The following is a 20,052-nucleotide window of genomic DNA, read 5'->3' as shown; positions in this document are numbered from 1 at the left end:
TGAAAACTCAAAAAGGACTTCATTCAAGAGAAAATCATATTTTCTTTACCAGAAAAAAATTATTATTTGTAGAAAGAATTAGGGTACCACCATGAGCTGAACTTGGACGATCATACCTAGCAATTATAGTATATTTTTCTACAAAAAAGGCTCGTTGACTTGAAGCCAGTGCTCTGTAATCGCAACTATAGGGGGAAATCCTAATTCCTCTAGAAACAAAAATAATTCACCTCTAGACTTCTAAAGACTTCGCCAAGGAGAGGCCAAAATGCAACACATAAGTCAACAGGGATGCCAAAAGAAGATGGGGAAATTATATGAGGTCTCTTGAGTTTCTTCTTGTATAACGATCAGTATACTGCTATAAGTCTTTATTTTTCCTATTAAATTCTTGTTAGGGTTCAAACGATCGTGGAAGCATTATCTCTTAAAATAATACCTTTACAGGCAAATGGGCTGGAATTCAAGAATACAAAGATCCTTTGCATATCCACGAAGATATTCTAGAGCAGAAGATGAAGTGTGATGAACTGATTCAACAGAAAGACGAAATCATCGAAATGTTGAGGAACGAGCTAAAGATATCTGAGAAGAAGTTTACGAGCGATCAAACGAAACAGAACCAAGATATCAGCATTCTGGGTCAAAGGATTGAGAAGCAAATCCATTTCATGAAAAGTGCTTACGCCGCCGAATTTAATTTGATTGGTAAGTTAAGAACTAGTATTGAAATAACTAAACTATGCTTTTGTTTTCATTAATAAACTCGTGTCTTGTGAAGGGTTTTCATTTTCATTGAAACCTAGCTAAAGCTAACGGGATTTATAGATCTTAATTTTCGATTTCCGGTATGCGGTTTGGAAATCCTATACTCCTATAATTTGTTTATATATTTCCTTTTGTCAAGAATTTCGGAAAAAACAGTATGAACGATGGGATGGGAGATTTGAGCTTAGAGATAAAATACCTATAGTAGAATCCATAGTTAGAATGCAGTGTTGGTCTTACGACGCGCAGCAATGCCACTCATGTCGGCACAGTGACGCGTTTTCCAAAACGACAATGTATTCTTTGTCTTTCGTCAAGTTTCGGCAAAGATTTATCGATCTCGTGACCTTCTCACTAAAGATTGTTTGGTAATAATGAGAAGGTCACGTGGTCGATAAATCTGGGCTATCAGAAAGAGGTGCAAGGACCAAGGACTGCTCGTACATTTTTTCTGTTGCACTGAGAGAACAAGTTTAGATTGCAGAGCGCTGTCTAGGTATTATATGTATGTGAATTTGAGTGTAGTCAAATTTTTATTAAATAGTAAACATTAAGTCAGGTTATGTAAGGTAAAACCGGGTGAGATGCCGCGGCGGGTGAGATGCCGCACCCCCTCTCTAGACGAACCTTGAAGTGTCATCAACGAAATGTGCCTACAGTACATTAGTCACTAGCAAAGCTGTATGTTGTGCGGATGTGTGGTTAGAGTTACTGAATCAGTGTATTCGAAAATTTCATTTTACTATATTGTAAGTATCTTAAACATTTTATTGATTTTTACTTAGAGATCTAAAACTAAAGAAATGTAAATAATAGATAGCTGCAAGATTATTATGTATCTAGTACTTGTCCTGTAGAATAACTTCGTTAAGTTACGACAATAATAAGCAATTTTGAAACACAAAAATAGCGTGCGGCATCTCTCCCATTGTTGTGGGGAGAGATGCCGCTAGTAAGCCTGGGTGAAATGCTGCATATCTTTTTTGAATGTTTTTGGTTAATACCAAACTATAATTATTTTAAAAAGCAGCAGCAGCTAAAAATAATTAAATTAATTTATTACACAGTTTTAAATACCATTAATATATAATATATTTGTTTTGTTGCAGAAATGCCAACTAATAATAAAAGAGTATCAAATAGAGGTTCGTGGACCCAAACTAATTTGGATACTGCCATAAATCTTATACAGAACCAAAATGTCAGTATCCGATCAGCTGCAAAGTCGACCGGTGTTCCCGAAAAAACCTTAAGAAACAGAATAGCAAAAAACAATTTTTTAAAGCAAGCAATGGGTTCTGCACCATTGCTTGGTTATGACGCTGAGCGAAAATTGGTCCAACACATTAATGCATTACAAATTCGTGGATTTGCGCCTACAAGAAGAGCTGTAAGGAAAATAGCCTTTAACCTTGCTGAGGCGATGGGTATAAAACACAACTTTAATAAAGCAAAAAGAATTGCTGGTGCAGATTGGTTTAAGTCGTTTATGAGAAGGAATGGTACTCTTTCGGTTCGCAAAGCTCAAGGATTATCCAATGCTCGAGCAGAAGGCATGAACAAGAAGGAATGCAAGGAATACTTCGAGCTCTTACATGAAACGTTAACTGAACACCACCTCATCAACAAACCTGGTAGCATCTGGAACGTAGACGAATCAGGCCTACAACTAAACAATGAACCTGGCATTGTTGTGGCTAAAAAAGGCAGCGATGTACATATCAGACAATCAACGGAAAGAGGAGAGACGGTAACAGTGGTAGCTTGCGCGAATGCTGAAGGTGCCTTCTTACCTCCTTTCTGTATTTTTAAAGGTGTCAAAAAACAACAAATTTGGCAAGAATTAATGCCCGCAGGAGCGGCTATCGAAATGAGAAAGGAATCAGCCTACATTGATGAAAATATATTCATGAAGTGGTTTCGAGATCACTTTTTACCACGAAAACCACCGGGAAAGTTTTTGTTACTTTTAGATGGTCATGGCTCACATACGAACTCTCCCGATATTTTGACATGTGCTTCCAATAATGATGTTGTACTTCTATGTCTACCAAGCCACACCACGCAATATTTACAACCACTCGACAGGTCCTTTTTTAAGCCCTTAAAGGCCCACTACAGACACGCAGCAAGCGAGTGGGGAAACGCTAATCCTGGAAAGAAATTGGAGAGGCGTCATTTCGGAGAACTGCTTGCTCAAGCTTGGTCAAAATCTGCAACTGTGCAGACAGGTATTTCATGATTCAGGGCATGTAGAGTCTACCCTTTTAAACCTTCAGCTATTCCCGAAGACGCATTTCTCGCAAGGACAGACTATGATTCCGCACCATCTGACCAAGAATCAAATGATAAAGACGAAATTCCTGTCCCATCAACCAGTTCTGATCCTTCTCCTGTCACTGATGCAACACTTGAAGAAGCATTTGCAAACCAAGACGTAGCCACTGAGAATTTTTTAATGGGTAAAGAAGATTTGACCACACCATCGACCTCTAAAGAAGTCACTACAATCATCGTCACGCCCATAAAAGATAACTTGCCATGTTTGCAGGGGAAGTCAACTCCGACAAAACTCCTTCTCGAGGTTTCCCCAATTCCCACACCTATTTCAAGGAAGCCATCTTCAAGAAAACAGTCAGCTTAGGTGTAAACCTCACCAGAAGTAATAGCTGACAAAACCAAGAAACGCTTGGGTCTTGTTGAGAGAAAAAAAAAGATAAAGAAAAGAAATTAACTAAAGGGAAGAAAACTGAAAATAGTAATAAAAAAAAGAATGCAAATGTAAGAGGCTATGAAAAGAAAAAAAAATATGCTCGAAAAGAAGACAGTTCTTCATCTGAGTCTGACTTTGTTTTAAGTTCAAGTGAGGACGAGTCGGTGCACGACAGTAATGTTTGTGTAGAGTGTTATGAAAATTATAACACAACAACATCTAACGCAGATTGGCTTGAGTGCATCAAGTGTGCTAGATGGATGCATGAAACCTGCACATTGTATGAAGTAAGGTGTAATATGTGTGGCCGTGCAGAATTGAAAAAACAAATTAAAACTAACAAATAAATTGTGTTTTATTTTTATAAAAATTTACGTGTAGACTGTTTTTTTATGTTAATTTCCATAAGCCAACTCTCCCTACCCTTGTGCGGCATCTTACCCACCCAGGTGGGTAAGATGGCCAAAGTAAGTTTCTTTAAAAAAAAAAAAGGTTAGTCTTTGTATGTGGGTATATTTTATTTTATAAAAACCCTTAAAAAATTTTTTAAAAATATTAAACATCATATAATATTATCAACATCATGTACACTCTTTGGTAACACATTACATTTTAAAGGGTTTTTACCCAAATATTTTGGTGGCTCAGGCATGGTAACCTGTATTTTAACCTGATGATGGAACGGTTGTTCCGAAAACGTTCGTGTTTTTAATGTTGCCCTTTTAAGGGTTTTTATAAAATAAAATATACCCACATACTAACTAACCTCTTTTTGTTATACGTGGTATACAGCCAGCTACAGGAATTATTTTCCTTGTGGATTAAGTTTCTTTAGTTTTCCGATAATACACAAAAAACCCTTTTACACAACATTTATTAATATGGGATATACGTTGAAGTAATGATCAACGAATAAGCTGGAGATTAGAATTTTTTTTAGGTTAAACCTATGTTCATTTTTTTAATGTGAGAAAAAAGGTGCGGCATCTCACCCGGTTTTACCTTATATGTCAGTCTGTGCAAGTGGCTAAAATCCCAACCCGTTTTATTTTTATTCCACATACTACTCGAATTAGGTTTTTTTTTTCACAGATCTATGCTATATATTTTTATTTTTATGAACTCTTCTTTATTTCTCTATAATCTATTCCAAAATTACTATTTTTCTATATTTCGGTGCCTACCTTCTTTTATATAAAGTGTTTCCTTTTGTTATTATTATTATTTGAGAATCTTTTATTATTCCTCTTCTTAGTTTTTTATCAATTATATTTTCTTTACTTTTTTTTTACACAAAATGTTGTGAACTAATTAACCACATCACAAAGAGAGTATATATGGAGTCATCTCCAATATCAATTTCCATATTGCTAAACGTTTTCCTCGCAAGTTGTTATTAAAGAAATATACATTCCATGATTATGTTTTATTATTAGAGCAGGTGATAACCGAAGAAAAGCAAAAATATATCGATCGAAGCAACCAAAAATGGGAGGAACTTGCCCGAAAAAGACACCAAGAAGAAATATTATTATCTGAATATATATTTAAGAAACGAGAAGAAATAGCCCATAACATTGGCCGGATGACCGTACATCACGAAGATCAATTCAGAAAGACAAAAATCCAGTTGGAACTGGACGTTCAGAATGCTCAGAATGAATTCGAAAAAATCAAATGCCTCGTTCTATCGAATACGGAAAGACTGGATTATAATTACCAAATATTAAAACGGAGGGAAAATGAAAATATCACCATCAAGAGTCAGCAGAAGAGGAGGATTGGTAAATTGCAGGTAAATATCTCCTTCTTATATTGAAAACTTCTCACTGAAAATTGCCACCAATATAAACCATATTATCAAGACCTTTAGACACCTCCTCATCCTTAAGTTCTTCAGGTTGCCAAGCACAAGAATCGTTTCTTAAAAATCTAGGTGGTCAGGCGAAATATTAAACTTAAAGAAAATCGAAATTTTTTCGTCATAATGCCAAATGCGTTTTCACTTACACGTCTAGCTCTGCAGTGGCGATACTTAATAATTATATTCTATTTGCTTCATTATTTCTTACTTGGCTTCCTGGATACGGTCTCATTACATTGGGCAATAAGGGTAATGCTTCGTCCCCGACAATTACATGAGATAAAACAATATCTATTTAAGGCAACGCTTTATATACAGAGTGGTCCTTAAGTAATTGTACAAAAAGAAACAGTAGATTCTAAACTTTAAAATATTACGATTTACGCCAAATTGCTTTAATAAAATGTTGATATTAAGAAAGATACAGAGTGTTAAAGTGGAAATTTAAAATTTTATTTTTCGCTATAACTTTCATGTTTGTAAACATTTATATATAAAAATTTACAATTGGGTACTTTTAAATATGAGAAATTATAATTTGATGCACACTTTGATGTAACTGATAGAGGGCGCCACATACGCCACATATGTGGCATACATTTGCTCTTAACTTTTTTGCTCCTCAAGTTACCTATATTTGGGACAAAAAATATTAAAGATACATTATTTTAACAAAAAAAAGGTATACTTGTTAATAACTTCAAAACTCAACAGTTTTCGAGATAATCGCATTTTACGAATCAGCTGCATAATTCTGATTTAAAGCAATTACTCCAGGCAACGAAGGAAAAATAGACATAAACATTAATACTTCTGAATTTTGGTATAGAATACCTTAAACTAAAGTTAATAGTTAACGAAATATTAAATAAAATAAATATATCAACAGGATAATTAATAATAGGATTTGACAAAATAACAGAATAATATAATTTTACATCAAACATTTTACGTTTTATGTTAAATGAAAGTCATAATCAAAACATTTCGTTTACAAACCAAATTAAGAAATAGTTAAACTAAATAACATAACTTTTTGTCAAAGTAAGTGTTTGATATGTCCACCATTTTATTTAATTCATTTGTCGATATATTCCATAAAAGACCCTCTCATATTAAATAGCATCATTCGTTCTAAAGAAACTGCTGCACTATTTATTTCTTCCCATAGTTGGTTGCGAATATTTATGGGATTCTTATAGACACGTTATTTTAATACGCTCCATACACCCAAATCAAGCGGATTAAATTCTGGGCTACTTGGGGGCTATAATGTATAATGTATGAATATATTCTTTTGGATACATATCCAAATCTTATGGTATATTATGGAACTACATCTTATTTGTCGCAGAGGTTAAATTATGTATTAAACTGTGATGTATCTCGTCCATTGGTTTTGGTTACTTAAATCCACACGGAATAACCTATCGATGACATTACTTATTTATATGATATGTTACAGCTTACGAGAAACTATAATTACATCGTGTTACTATATTTATAAAAATATCGGTTATTAGGAAAACGATGATGTTTTTGTAAAAATGCTGAGTCTTTAAGGCTAGATTTGTAGCAAAAGTATTATGAAACAAGACACATATGTGTTGTTAAATACCTGTGCTCTAGTTTCCATTATTTGTCCTAATAAAAATGGGTAAACAATTTACGTAATGAATAATAAATATTCTTTTCGGATTTTTTCTGAATTAAATAATTATATCAATATCTCACCACATTGCCAAGGAATATGACTACCACGACCAATCCAACGTTCAGAAAAGTTGTATTTAAGTATGTTCTAACTGCCTTTTCTTTAGAATGTGGTGGTGTACCATTTTGCATAAACCACATATTTTGGGTTTTCAGCATTTTACAATAGAGAAAAACTAATACAACGCTAGTATAGAAACTTAAGAAGGGATAGAAAAAGGAAATTGTAAACATGATGATAGCCAACGTCTGAATACGGACACGGCACCTTTAGAAGAAAATGTATAACAAAGCATTTTGTGATGTTACATTATCATCTTTAAGTTGTTTTAATAAGAATAAACTATAAATTATGCTTATCTAGAGGTATTCAGTGCTTTAACGCACAAATATCAAACTAAGAATTATTATGCAGCTGACTTATAGAATGCGATTATCTCGAAAACGGTTGAATTTTGAGGTAACTAACAAGTATACCTTTTCTTTGTAAAAATAATGTATCTTTAATATCTTTTAACACAAATAGAGCTATCTTAAAGAACAAAAAAATTGCAAAAGCGCAAATTTATGCCACACATGTGGCATATGTGGCGCCCTCTATCAGTTACATTAAAATATGTATAAAATTATAATTTATCCTATCTAAAAGCATTCAATTGTAAATTTTTGTCCAAAAATATTTACAAACGTAAAAGTTATAGTGAAAAATAAAATTTTAAATTTCCACTTTAACACCCTGTATCTTTCTTAATATCTATATTTTATTAAAGCAAGTTGGCTTAAATCGTAATATTTTTAAGTGCAGAATATACGGTTTCTGTTTGTACAATTACTTAAAGACCACCCTGTATAGGTAAATTTAATTCATTTGTTAGTAGTTTTTTTTTCAACCTGTGATGAACAGAATATCCCCCCGTCACTATTTCTGCCTGCCGTCTATTGTGCCAACACTTTCGGATGGTTCCATTTTGTACGGAATTCTTCTTCTATTTTTCGCCACTGTTCTAAAGTCGGAGTAGGTATCACTAACTGTGCAAGGGTAGTCCATATTTTTTGACATGTATCATAGATTATTTCTCTTACTGTTGTTACTCTTAATCTATAATTAAAACTAATTGTAGAAATTAAATCGCCATAACACAGAAACCTACAAATAAGGAAAGATATTAATTGGTAATAAAGAATAAGTACAGAGTCCGTGAATGATATGGAAATACCGCTATAAATCTCAGAATAAGAATGTAGATATATTATTATATATTTAAAATTAATTAATGTCGACTTTTTACAGTTCCATATTGTAAAAAGGGTGGACAGCGCTTAGGGGTGCTTTCCGTAAAGTAAGTAAAAACAGAAAAACAGTCAGTGGCCAATAGAGTACCACAATAAAAAGGTGGAAATATGAAGACATCATGTCTTTCTACTCAGACAGAGAACGTAAGTCAAATCTGTCAGACAGACAGCCAGAAGAGCATTGTTTAAATGATTCTGATGATGAAACAGCCATGCATTCTACGACTTTTTTGGAACATCCTCTTCATGACAACAATATTGTGTCATCAGCAACTTCAGAATTTACGGCTTCTACATCTAAGCCTATGGGACCACCACCGAATCAAATGTAGAAAGTATTGAAATATTAATTTTAAGGAAAATCTGCATCAAAAGTCGTTAGAAACTCAAAGCATTTACAAAATTTTTTTGAAACTTTGCAGGAAACTTTAGGAGCTTTTTCACCCCACCTTCAAACTGAAATTAAATCAAAAATATCGAATTTAGCCAGCGAGTATGTAGTGAAATTACGAATAATCATACAGTACATTCTCACGTACCTTTACTAGTCTCAAATAACACATCATCTTCTGTATCCTGTTCGAGACAATTATACGAACATAACTCAGATATTTATCAATTATAATTTAAATAAAAAAATAAATTGTTTTTTTTTATAAATTATGTATTACCTGTTTATTTTAGTTGAAACTTAAGATACTGACTTTAGAGTAACCGCTAGCCGAGCCGTTCTTCAGTATATATTGATTTTCGAAAATTTGTGTCTTACTTTTCAAGGGGTAATAGCTCAACGAGTTCATAGAATCTAACACATATTTGAAGAACTTTTCGTCATCTTCGAGTAGGTCGTGAAACAAATGATATAACTCCCCATAAGTTTCTCGTTTTAAATTAATTTTATGAATCCAGTATCTTGGTTTTTGTTTTTGTATTCCATTGCACGCTGAGGCAATCATAACATCTTTAAACTGACGAACTAGAACTCATTTTTAAAATAATTTAGGTCTGTATCAAACGGTTGCTAATACGAAACGAAACTGCCGAGGAGAGGGAGAGCTAGTCAGTGCGCGAATGCGGTACACTTTGCCGATATCCGAGCTCACCGGTCCGAGCCGGTTCAATACGCGCTCTCGTTTATATAGATTTAAATACCGCGCAGTGGTACGTGCTGTCCTGCTGTCTCAGTTTAAAAACTTTTTTTCTAGAACGCGTTTTTCTCGAAACTTTATTTTTCCGTGAGGTAGGCATGATTTCTCGATAACGAATAGACCAATTTTGTTGAAACTTTAGACAGTTCATCTTTATAGTATTTTTTCGTGATTGAACGAAGGGATTTTCAATCGGTCGACTCGTTCTTGTTTTAAGAACGATGAGAATCGTAAAAATGCTAAAAAATATGAGATGAAAATGTATTCAAACTTATTTAACATTTTTGAACTTCATTTGTTTTTAAATCCCTTTCAATCACGAAACAATACTATAAAGATAAACTGTGCAAAGTTTAAGCAAAATCTATCGATTCGTTCTCGAGAACGCACGAAAAAACAAAGTTTCGAGACAAACGCTTTTGAAAGTTTTAAACTGAGTACTCTGGTATATTGCTCGAATTTACTTCAGATTTGGTGTGAATACTCTTGAAGTACTATAAATACTTTCATATGGAATAAAAACAAAAAAAAATTTAAAACACAAGACCTATATAACCACTTAAGTTAAAGTATTTTTTGTGTAACTACATGAAACGTGTAGTACATGACTGTAGACGAATTATTCCACGTTGCAAAAGACAGAGAAACTTTTAGAAATGTGGTCGCCAACCTCCGTTAATGGGGACGGCATAGGAAGAAGAAGAAGACATGAAGCATAAAGTAGACGAAACGGCCTTGTCAATTATTTTAACAATTTCCTTTACATTTGGTGATTTTTCTCTTAGTAGATTAACTTTTTGACTTTCTCCATTCTATTTACGTGATTATTTCATTCATTTCTCTGTTCTGTACATTAAATTTTCTTCTGATATCTTCACTTCTTATCCGATCTCTTTTCAGCGTATTTCCTGCAATTCTTCTCATTATTTTCATTTCTGCCATCGCTTAGTGGACATCTATGATGCATGTCAACAATGTGACAATTTCCGAAAAACATTGCTCGCGGTTAACTGTAAAAACAACATTGTACAAACTACAAGGATAATTAATAATTTCTTCACATTGTAGGATACAATCAGTGAACTGAAAAGCTCTCTAACTAGTTATCGAGAAAACACTAACAAACAAATAAAAAAAACCAGCGAAAATATCTTAAAAATGCATCAAAATATATTGGACATCGATTCCAAAGCTGACCACTTCGCTTTAACCAACGAAAAGAAGTTCAACGAGGTTTGGGACCTCAACAACAAAGATTGCCTGGCGTTACTGGATAAAATAACCGGTATTGATAAAATATTGCATCAACAGCAGTTGGGAGCGCGCTGGATTCCTCCAAAATATAAGAAAATAGATAAAAATTTTATGGGTAGTTACAACAGGGCTGTAGATATCATCAATGAATTCTCTGTGAATTTAGCTGCTCTCTCGAAGCCTTTTGGAGAGACACAGGTAATATGTTTGACATCTATGTTTATTTTCATTATTTAAGGAACTTGTCGCTTTGTCTAAAATAAAATATACATTATCTTTGTCCTTAACTTTGCTTATAACTTATTTCTCTTACTCAATTACGTATTCTCTTTGTAGAATCTGTCTATTGCCGATAGCGATATTGAATCGACGAATCCTGTATACAACAGATTGGCCAAACATGTTTTAAACAAGTTGTCAACAAAAAGCGGATTTTTGACGGAAAAATGTCTGAAAATGTTGATAAAAACGTACGAAGATACAGAGCAAAACTTGGTGACGTTGAACAATGTATTTATTGCTTTGGATATCAAACGACAACAAGATATAGACCTTATGGTCGAATTCTTTTTGCCATATTGTTGCTGTATCATCTGTTCGGATGCTGGGTCTCGCAGTTAGTATTCTTACCATATTATCTTAACTAATATATAATTATTATTTATGCATGAGTGAGTAATCTTCACTAACAATGAATATTTATAATTAAAAAATGTCAATGCAGTGATAGCTGATTAGGTTGAGGGAATCTTCCCTTAATCTGATCGTAGCAACCATTTTGTAGGTTCACTTGTATCAACTTCAATGCTGAGTCGCCATTATTCAACGTTAACTGGTATTTCAAATCTTACAAATGGTCAAGCGGATATGCAACCCACTAGTTCCATAACTGAACTGGAAGAAGCCTGCATTGCTGTACATCAACGTGGATCTTTTATAGACGATATAGTTTCACAGGTACGTTAAATAACAATATTTCACTAGGTTTAGCTGTTTTGATAATAATTTCCGCTCGAGGTTTCGCTAATGCAATAAAACAATAATACTAGTAATGCAAAGGAAAATGAAGACCGTTGATGAAAGTCATTTTACCCACTTTCCATAACCTGGGGCGAAAAATAACAGTTATCGTGATCCATGCACAAAATGACAACTTCCTTCATCATATAGCCAATACTAAAATTGTGTAATTTTTTTTTAAATCGTAACGTAAATTAAAACTAACTGTTTTAACTCCCGAATAGTACCGCAATTTTCTTTGGTACAGTTGCGATAAGAAATGTAGTAGAAAGCTCAGATTTGTAGATTTTGATAGTTCTGCGTTAAGATGCACACTCTACACTCTACTAAGGAACTGCTTTCCCAACTAAAACGGTTTGCACGGGCATCCGGTCGGTTGTAACAGAGAAAAGATCAAACGTCGACGCATTTAAAGCGTTCTTCAATATATGTTACCGCGACTATACAAATGATGACAGTACAACTGACAGGTTATTCGGTCTAACAAAAACTTGAGCTAGAAAAAAGCTTTATACAGGTTTGTTATTTTGATAAGTTGTTCTAGGCTCATGTCTCCACCTGTTGTTAGCAAGATAAGTGGTTCGTTTCGGGTCGTGGGTGAACATAATAAGGATAAAAAATTCCTATAACAAGGTATATTAATATAGAAACCCTATCGGACTACATCACAGAACGTTTTCGGAATAACTATTACATCGTCAGAGCTATCTGGATTTACATGTTTGAAACCACTAACGATGTGAGTAAAAACTCTTTAGATGTAGTTAGAATAACTATGAATTACATCTTTGATATTTAAAAACTGTGATGTTTAAGTTATAAAACGAATTGATCACATGGCAACGAGGTCAAGTCCTGACAGACGAGTAATGCCATAATTAAAATTCTGTCACGGATCCTACCAGTATTAGAATAAATGATTTTTACTCTACCGGGTTATATTTACGAATGGTAACGCGCATTTACCCTTGAAAATTAGTCAAATTTGGCAGTCTGTATTTATACTCTACCATGACTACCACTGTGGTAGTGGAAAAAGTAACCTTCCTTTTGATTTACTAATCCATCTAGTAACGCTAGTTGTTGACCTTTCTCTGTTTGCATCGTAAATTGAATATTTGGATGTAGTGTGTTTATATAAGACAGAAAGTCGTTAAGTTTTTTTACTTCGTGACCCCAATTCACAAAAGTGTCAACGACATATCTAAACCATACCCTTGGCTTGTATGATGACTCCATTACACTCTTCTCTAGAAGGTTGGCTACGACAGGGCTTAGTGAGCTTCCCATAGCTATTCCATCTACCTGTAAATAAATCTGGTATTCTCATGAAAAGTAGGTGGTAGTGAGGCAAATACGGTATAATTCCACCATATCCTTGGAAAGGAAACTAGCGTTCCTAGATGTATTAGTAAATCGAACGGAAGGTTATTTAGGAGATAAAGTGTATCGAAAACCTACACACACGGACAGATACCTAAACAGGAACTCAAATCATCATCCAGGCCAAAAACAAGGTATCATCAAAACTCTAGCGGAGAGGGGAAGAGAATATGTGAACCACAGCATCTGCAAAGTGAACTTCTTTATATTGAAAAAAGGCTCACCTCTAATGGTTATACCAGAAGAGAAATATATAAAGCGATTAACAACATTTCTAGAAGAAAGGACGAAGAAACAGCATGCCTAGGCACAGCGTTCTTGCCCTCTATATCGGGGTAACAGACAGAATTGGGCGAATACTTAAAAAAGCCAATGTAAAGACCATTTTCAAGCCTACAAGAAAATATCAAGGATTGTTTAAGATCGGTGAAGGACAAACGCGACCCATTAGCAACGGCCGGAGTATACCGAATACCATGCACATGTGGAATGGTATATGTGGGAACCACAAAAAGACAGAGAAACGCAGGGATAAAAGAACATAAAAACCATTGTCGTTTAGGACATATCGACAAATCTACCATTGCCGAACAGGCTTTGGGAAGCGGAGATCATCGGAAACTGTTTGAAGAAATGCAGATGCTGAATAAAACATCACAGTACTACCCACGGTTACATCGGGAAGCGGTGGAAATATATAAGCGTCCAAATCATTTTAATCGGATAGAAGAAGGACTAAGAATTAACAAAACATGGATAATAAGGACGCCTCCCCTCACCAGTGGAGGGGAGGCGAGTAGAAAATATAAATATGACCTCCGTAGTACAACGCGGCGTCACTTTCAGCTTACAAGCGAAGCAGTAACATCTCCAGAAGATGCCAACCCCTAGTGTTGGCGAAACGTCTAGAACCAATCTCGGAAGACAACGGCCTAACAGCCCGAACAAACAGTTTTGTAACAAGTTTTTTAAAAAATGTTTTTACCAGTTTAAGGTAACATTCTTATGTTTTTTTTTATTTGTTTAGGTGGTGAAACACGACTCGACTTTTGAAGATGACAAATCTCTTAAACTAGAGTTCATAGAATTCTCTTGTTTTGATGACGAAGATTGCGAAAAAGAAGCAGACGTAAAAAAATCTGCTCGAAAAAGGGCGCGAAAAAAAGAAAGTGTAAGGCAGATTTTGTGCAAAAATAGTCATCCACTCGTATTGAGTACAGTATACGTTATTTCGGCTCTGAAAGATTTCGTGGCTAATTATCATAAGAAGGTAAGATATTATATGTTATATAGAATAGACTAGAATACAATAGAATATAATAGAAATATCTTTATTCAAAAGAAGAAAAATCAGTTTAAATGACTCTTAATAAAGTGAATGGTGTCAGATACAAATGATTAGACACCAGCGTTTTCTACTCTAAGTAGCAGATTCCTTTAAAATTGTAAACTATTACATTAGCCTTTTTATATTTCTCGCCAGAGCCAGGGTCTCGACCATGGACCACTAGATCATTTACATTGAAGTGAAATGCGATTCGGTCGCCTGACCCGCTTGGCTATCTAATCGACTATTATTGTAGATACCAATATGAAATGGTCTAAGTAATTGTCGCTGCTTTGTATGTCGTATCTTGTAAAAGGTTTTTCACTTTTTCAGTAGCTATGGTATAATATATGAGGTATCGTTGACGGAATATACCTTTTTTGCCGAAATAGGTATTTGTAAGACATAGTGTCATATAAGACATAATCTGATGTCATCGGCATAGGCGGCATTCTGTATTGATTTATTGTTAGGAGGTTAGCTCTTACTATATTCAGCTGTCTTATCATATATGTGAGAGAGTTAGGTTAAATAGTGTCGTCGTCAGCTCGTCTCCTTGTTATAATCCTTTGACTATTGAAATTGCCTATTGACTTTGACTATTGAAGTCGAATGTATTTTTGGACAAAACTATGCAATATTTAATATATATTGTGTCTATAAGTGCCCTTAAACCTACAACTAAAATTTTACAAGTGTTATAAATCAGAGGATAAGTTTAGCAGATGAGCGATAGGGTTTTCGTAGTGGAAGATCGTGTACAAATGCAATATTCGTTATAAATTAAATTACTGAGAAACCACTAGAATATAATAGACCAGAATTTCTGTGTCTGATTGACCTAAAGAAAGCGTTTGACAGAGTAAGACTCAAAGATGTAATCCATCTTCTGTAAAATAGAGATTTTCCCCTAGATATTATAAAAACTATTAAAAACATCTACCAAAACAACAAAATGGAAGTCAGAATAGATGGATAACTTACAGAATCTATAGAAATAGTCAGCGGAATAAGACAAGGGGATTCATTGAGCCCCAAGCGTTAACAAAGGAAGAGGATACAGAATGGGAAACAAAGAAATAAAAACACTCTTTTACTCAGACGACGTAGTGACAACCTTCCATAGAGGTATTAATCCGCCAATGAACAAGCAGAATTGCTTATAAAGAGGAAGAAGAAGAAGTGTCTATAATTTGAGTCGCAGGTTTTGAGATCTCTGAGTATTCTGTTTGAAATCTATAAGTATATTAAGTCAATATCCTAATGTCCTATTCCTTCGATTTGTTTAGAATTTGTTTCACTGTGAATAGTTGGTCAGCTGTAGATCTTTCCTATCGAAAAACGTTTTGATATTCCCCAGCAATATTTTCATTTAATTGTTGGAACTGATGCGGCTGGTCATACACGGGAAAGTGAAAGGCAAAAGGGGGACCGGGCAGAAGACGCACGTCCTGGCTGAAGAATCTGAGACAATGGAATGGGAAAACGTCAATAGAACTTTTCAGAACGGCTGCAGATAGAGTCAAATGGGCCATGATGATGGCCAACGTCCTTAGGGATGGGGCACGATGGCAGATGAGTTGTTTGTTGAGTATTTAAGTAAAAATTTTGTTCGCTGTACACAAGAGGATAATGCCGCAGTAATTTTCGCATTTAAGTTTATCCCCTTTTTTATAGATTGGGCATATAGAGGGGACGTTGTCATTACCAGGAGCCTTCTTTTCCTCGTTCTTCGTTGGAAATTCTATATTTACTACCTCAATCTACAGCATGTCCATATGCGCTTCATTTTCTTGTGCCCGTGAAAAAATGTTTGAAATTAGGTTTACCAGACTGATTTTCAACGACCTCTTTGACATATAAAGATCCCCTCCCTTCACCAGTTTACCCTCACTTTTTTGAAGCGATGCTTCTATACTGGCTTTGTATTATATTTTTCTCTATAGTAAAATGCTCAGGCGAGTGTCATAGAACTAGTGTCACAAGATGGCGTCGTCCCGGAACTAGCGCCACAAGATGGCTTCGTCACGGGTAGCGTCACGAAATAGCGGTTCTTCACATCGATTCACTACTCTCGATCAATTAGTTTCCAGTCATCATATATTTATTCTAAGTAGGTTTAAAATAAAAGCTGCAAAAAAATAACTAACAAAATACAGACATTAAATGAAAAGTAAAAAATTAAAAGAATATTTGTCAATAAATTCGCAACGATTGTCAAAATTTAAAGGTCATAAATGTGATACAATTAATAAAAATATTGAATCATATGTTTAAATTTTTAGTACACTTTTTGTTTTAAAATAATTTCATATAAATACAATTATTATTTTTAAACTTATTATTCAGTTTATATAATAATTAAATTTACTATCAAATTATACTTATTTATATTATTTTACTATACCGCCTACTGTAATATCTTTTTTTTATTAGTAATGCTAACATATATTATATATTTTTAGAATGGCTCCAGTCCAACTGTAGGCGAAAGACTAGAACGAAAAAGACACACAATATCGAGACTACTGGACGATAAAGATATAGAAAAATATTGGGCACATTTGAAAAACACTTACAATGAATATAACACCCGCGTATGGGACGGTCTTCGCGAAGGCCTTTTGAAATATATCGACGTCTTAAAAGCGCGAAAAGCTACTAGCGAAGAGGTATTAAAGTTGAGAAAGAGAAACAAAGATCTGAAGAAGCTGTTGGCGGAATACATCGACCACGGAGTGTTGTTGAAGCCACCTCCTTGCTACGTAAAACCCGAGATTACACCTCACTATTCCATATCGCCTTCTACTGGCAACTAATAAAAAATAAGCACTAAACATTGTTGTTATTATTGCGAAACAACCTAACCTTTCGTTTTTACATATACGCGGTGAAAAATATTGCTTAAGCAACTAAATCGTCGTACAATTTGTCAAATATAAGAAGAAAATTGAGATTTTGCATGTCTGCATAGAACAAAAAGAGAGACACTATTAGAAGGGACAAGAAGTAAATATACAGTCACCACTTTCTAGTGGATAATAGATGCTCTGTATTGGAAATTTCAAACTTCTTGCTATATTTGACAAATTGTATAAATGTTAAAGTAGGCGATTATTCAATTACAATTAATCGTATTAATGTAATTTCGCATTATCTTAATTTTTACCGTCAAGATATTTTAAATTAGATGATATTGTAACATATTACAATCTGTTGAAAATTTTTTATTTTTATAACTAAAGCTAGGCGCACACACATCGAATTTGGACGGTCGATAGAAGTTCGATCGAAGTTTTGTCGATGATGTTTTGCACGCACACTACACGACATTTATTCGATAACCTTTGTTAATCCACAAAGGTTTGTTAGATGGAGTACACAAAATCAAAATGAACAACACAGAACTCAGTGTCGAGTGACAACCGGTCTTACCCTGTGTGGCTGCTTTTATACTCGCTGTATGCGCGGGTACGGTATGCGCTGACGTGGTCTGAACTGACGTGGCCTGAGCGGTGTGGGCGGGAGGTCGCTGAAGCAGGGGTCGCCATGTTGCCGGCAATCGTTTCGCGTCATCGCGCGTGTTCAAGCTGTTAGGCCGTTTTTCGATTTCGATAGCTTCACGAATGATTCTCGCTTTTAATGAGCGGATGGGAGCGATGGTTTTTGCTTTTTCGAAATCTATTTTGTGGCCTGTCTGAATATGATGTTGGGCTAGGGCTGAGGTGGTATCGGAATGTTTGACTGATAGAGAATGTTCGTAAATATGGTTATGGATTCGTCGGTTTGTCTGTCCTACGTATGTACGTGGGCAACTGGAACAAGATATCTCGTAGACACCATGGTCTTCATTGGGGATTTGGTCTTTTTTTTTCAGGCAGATTGAGACCTCAGTGCCGAGAGACAGTTCGTGCAATATAGAACACGATACTGGTACGTCTCGAGTGAGGGGAGTAGGCAGATTGAGACCCCGAACTCGAACCGAACCGTATCACTCTTGATAATGGCTCCAAAATGGGTGCCGAAACGTCGAGTTTTAAATTCTCAACGCGGTTCTTCCCGAGAACTCAGTAATTTTCATTTATCTGACCGCGGAAACTTATCCGAATATATATATATATATATATATATATATATATATATATATATATATATATATATATATATATATATATATATATATATATATATATAAGTAAAAAGTAATGGCATGTCTCGCAAAACAGAAAACCAAAAATGGTATATCGATGGAAGGCAACCGTATATACGTATTTCTGACTATTGGTCGTCTTCAGTACGGTGCAGCCAAGTTAGAAAAGGAGCATATTAACTTGGCTGCACCGTACTGAAGACGACCAATAGTCAGAAATACGTATATACGGTTGCCTTCCATCGATATACCATTTTTGGTTTTCTGTTTTGCGAGACATGTCATTACTTTTTACTTTTATTATTCACTCGCATTATCCTTTTCCATATATATATATATATATATATATATATATATATATATATATATATATATATATATATATATATTTGCATCTGAGTGTAGATAGTCATGAGTTCCGTAACTTTTTCGGAATCCTGTTTGTTCTTTTGGTTGATAAGTCTCAAATTTTGTTTCCATTCTTTTAACTATCATTCGCGTAAACAACTTTCAATCAATGCACTACTGCTACTGGGAACAGCGTACGGTTCATTTATACCGTCCATGGTGACGTGGTTTGGGTGGAATTGGAGGTTCTAGAAATTTTTTTAGAAAGTGAAAAAAGACCAAATGGTCTCAATAAAAGAGATGATAGCATCCGGTTACCTTCTACATGGAAACCTCGAATAAAGAAAATATCGTCCGCTCCACCCTCCAATCAAAATCCCACCGTCAGCAATGTTATCGCCAACCTCAGACATGTGTACATCAATATATCTACCCTAAAAAAATAATATTTGTTGCTACTATGATTGCGAAACAATAATTTCAATGATTATATTGCAAAAAAAAACGTTTTTGTTAATTTCAAGGGTAAATGAAAAAATTCTTAGTTCTTTGGTTTTTTCCATTCTACATCTATTTTTATTTACAGATGTAAAAGCGAAATTAGGCGAACCTTCTGGACTAACAGAGGCAAATTGTTTAAATGAAGTCACCAACAATTCATTACCATTGGAAACTCCGCAACAACTACAAGGTAACCTAATATAGTACAACAATATTATAGTCAAAATATGTAATGTTTTAGATTAATGTAAAGCTTTTAACAACTGAATTTAACTGTTTTTCTGAAACTTGCTTCCAGAAAAGTCGTTTGTGTAAATTAAATTTCACGATATATAAATTACCACCTGTTTGTAGCATTTATACTGCCGAGCTTTTTGCAATTATAAAAGTTGATACCTGGTTAACATCCAATAACATACTCGAAGGAGTAGTATTAACAGATTCTAAATCTGCATTAGACTGAAAAAATACAAAATTTGAAGGAATGAAGTGTCCTATGTTATGTTGTTTAAAAAACATGATTGTAAATTTAAATATAACATTTATTTGGGTTAGAGGCCATGTAGGTAT

General features: G+C 34.5%; 1 protein-coding gene across 5 annotated transcripts in view; it reads left to right on the top strand.

Moving 5' to 3' along the window:
- Positions 1-20,052, top strand: part of LOC140439094 (dynein regulatory complex protein 1 homolog) — a 65,433-nt gene that overhangs the window by 31,501 nt on the left and 13,880 nt on the right. For 3 of the 5 annotated variants that reach the window (XM_072528774.1, XM_072528775.1, XM_072528773.1), the window contains exon 6: positions 19,568-19,672. In XM_072528774.1, coding sequence (XP_072384875.1) covers positions 19,568-19,672 — 105 coding nt within the window. Of the gene's footprint in view, positions 1-447; positions 709-4,917; positions 5,277-10,567; positions 10,952-11,089; positions 11,370-11,537; positions 11,711-14,183; positions 14,427-16,948; positions 17,315-19,567; positions 19,673-20,052 lie in introns of those variants that run through there. The other 2 variants (XM_072528772.1, XM_072528776.1) reach the window with 1 other exon arrangement.

This window comes from Diabrotica undecimpunctata, chromosome 4, assembly GCF_040954645.1.
Source record: "Diabrotica undecimpunctata isolate CICGRU chromosome 4, icDiaUnde3, whole genome shotgun sequence".
In the NCBI taxonomy this organism is placed as follows: Eukaryota; Metazoa; Arthropoda; class Insecta; order Coleoptera; family Chrysomelidae; genus Diabrotica; species Diabrotica undecimpunctata.
Note: the sequence above shows the minus strand (reverse complement) of the source record. Positions and strands in the feature narration are given on the sequence as shown.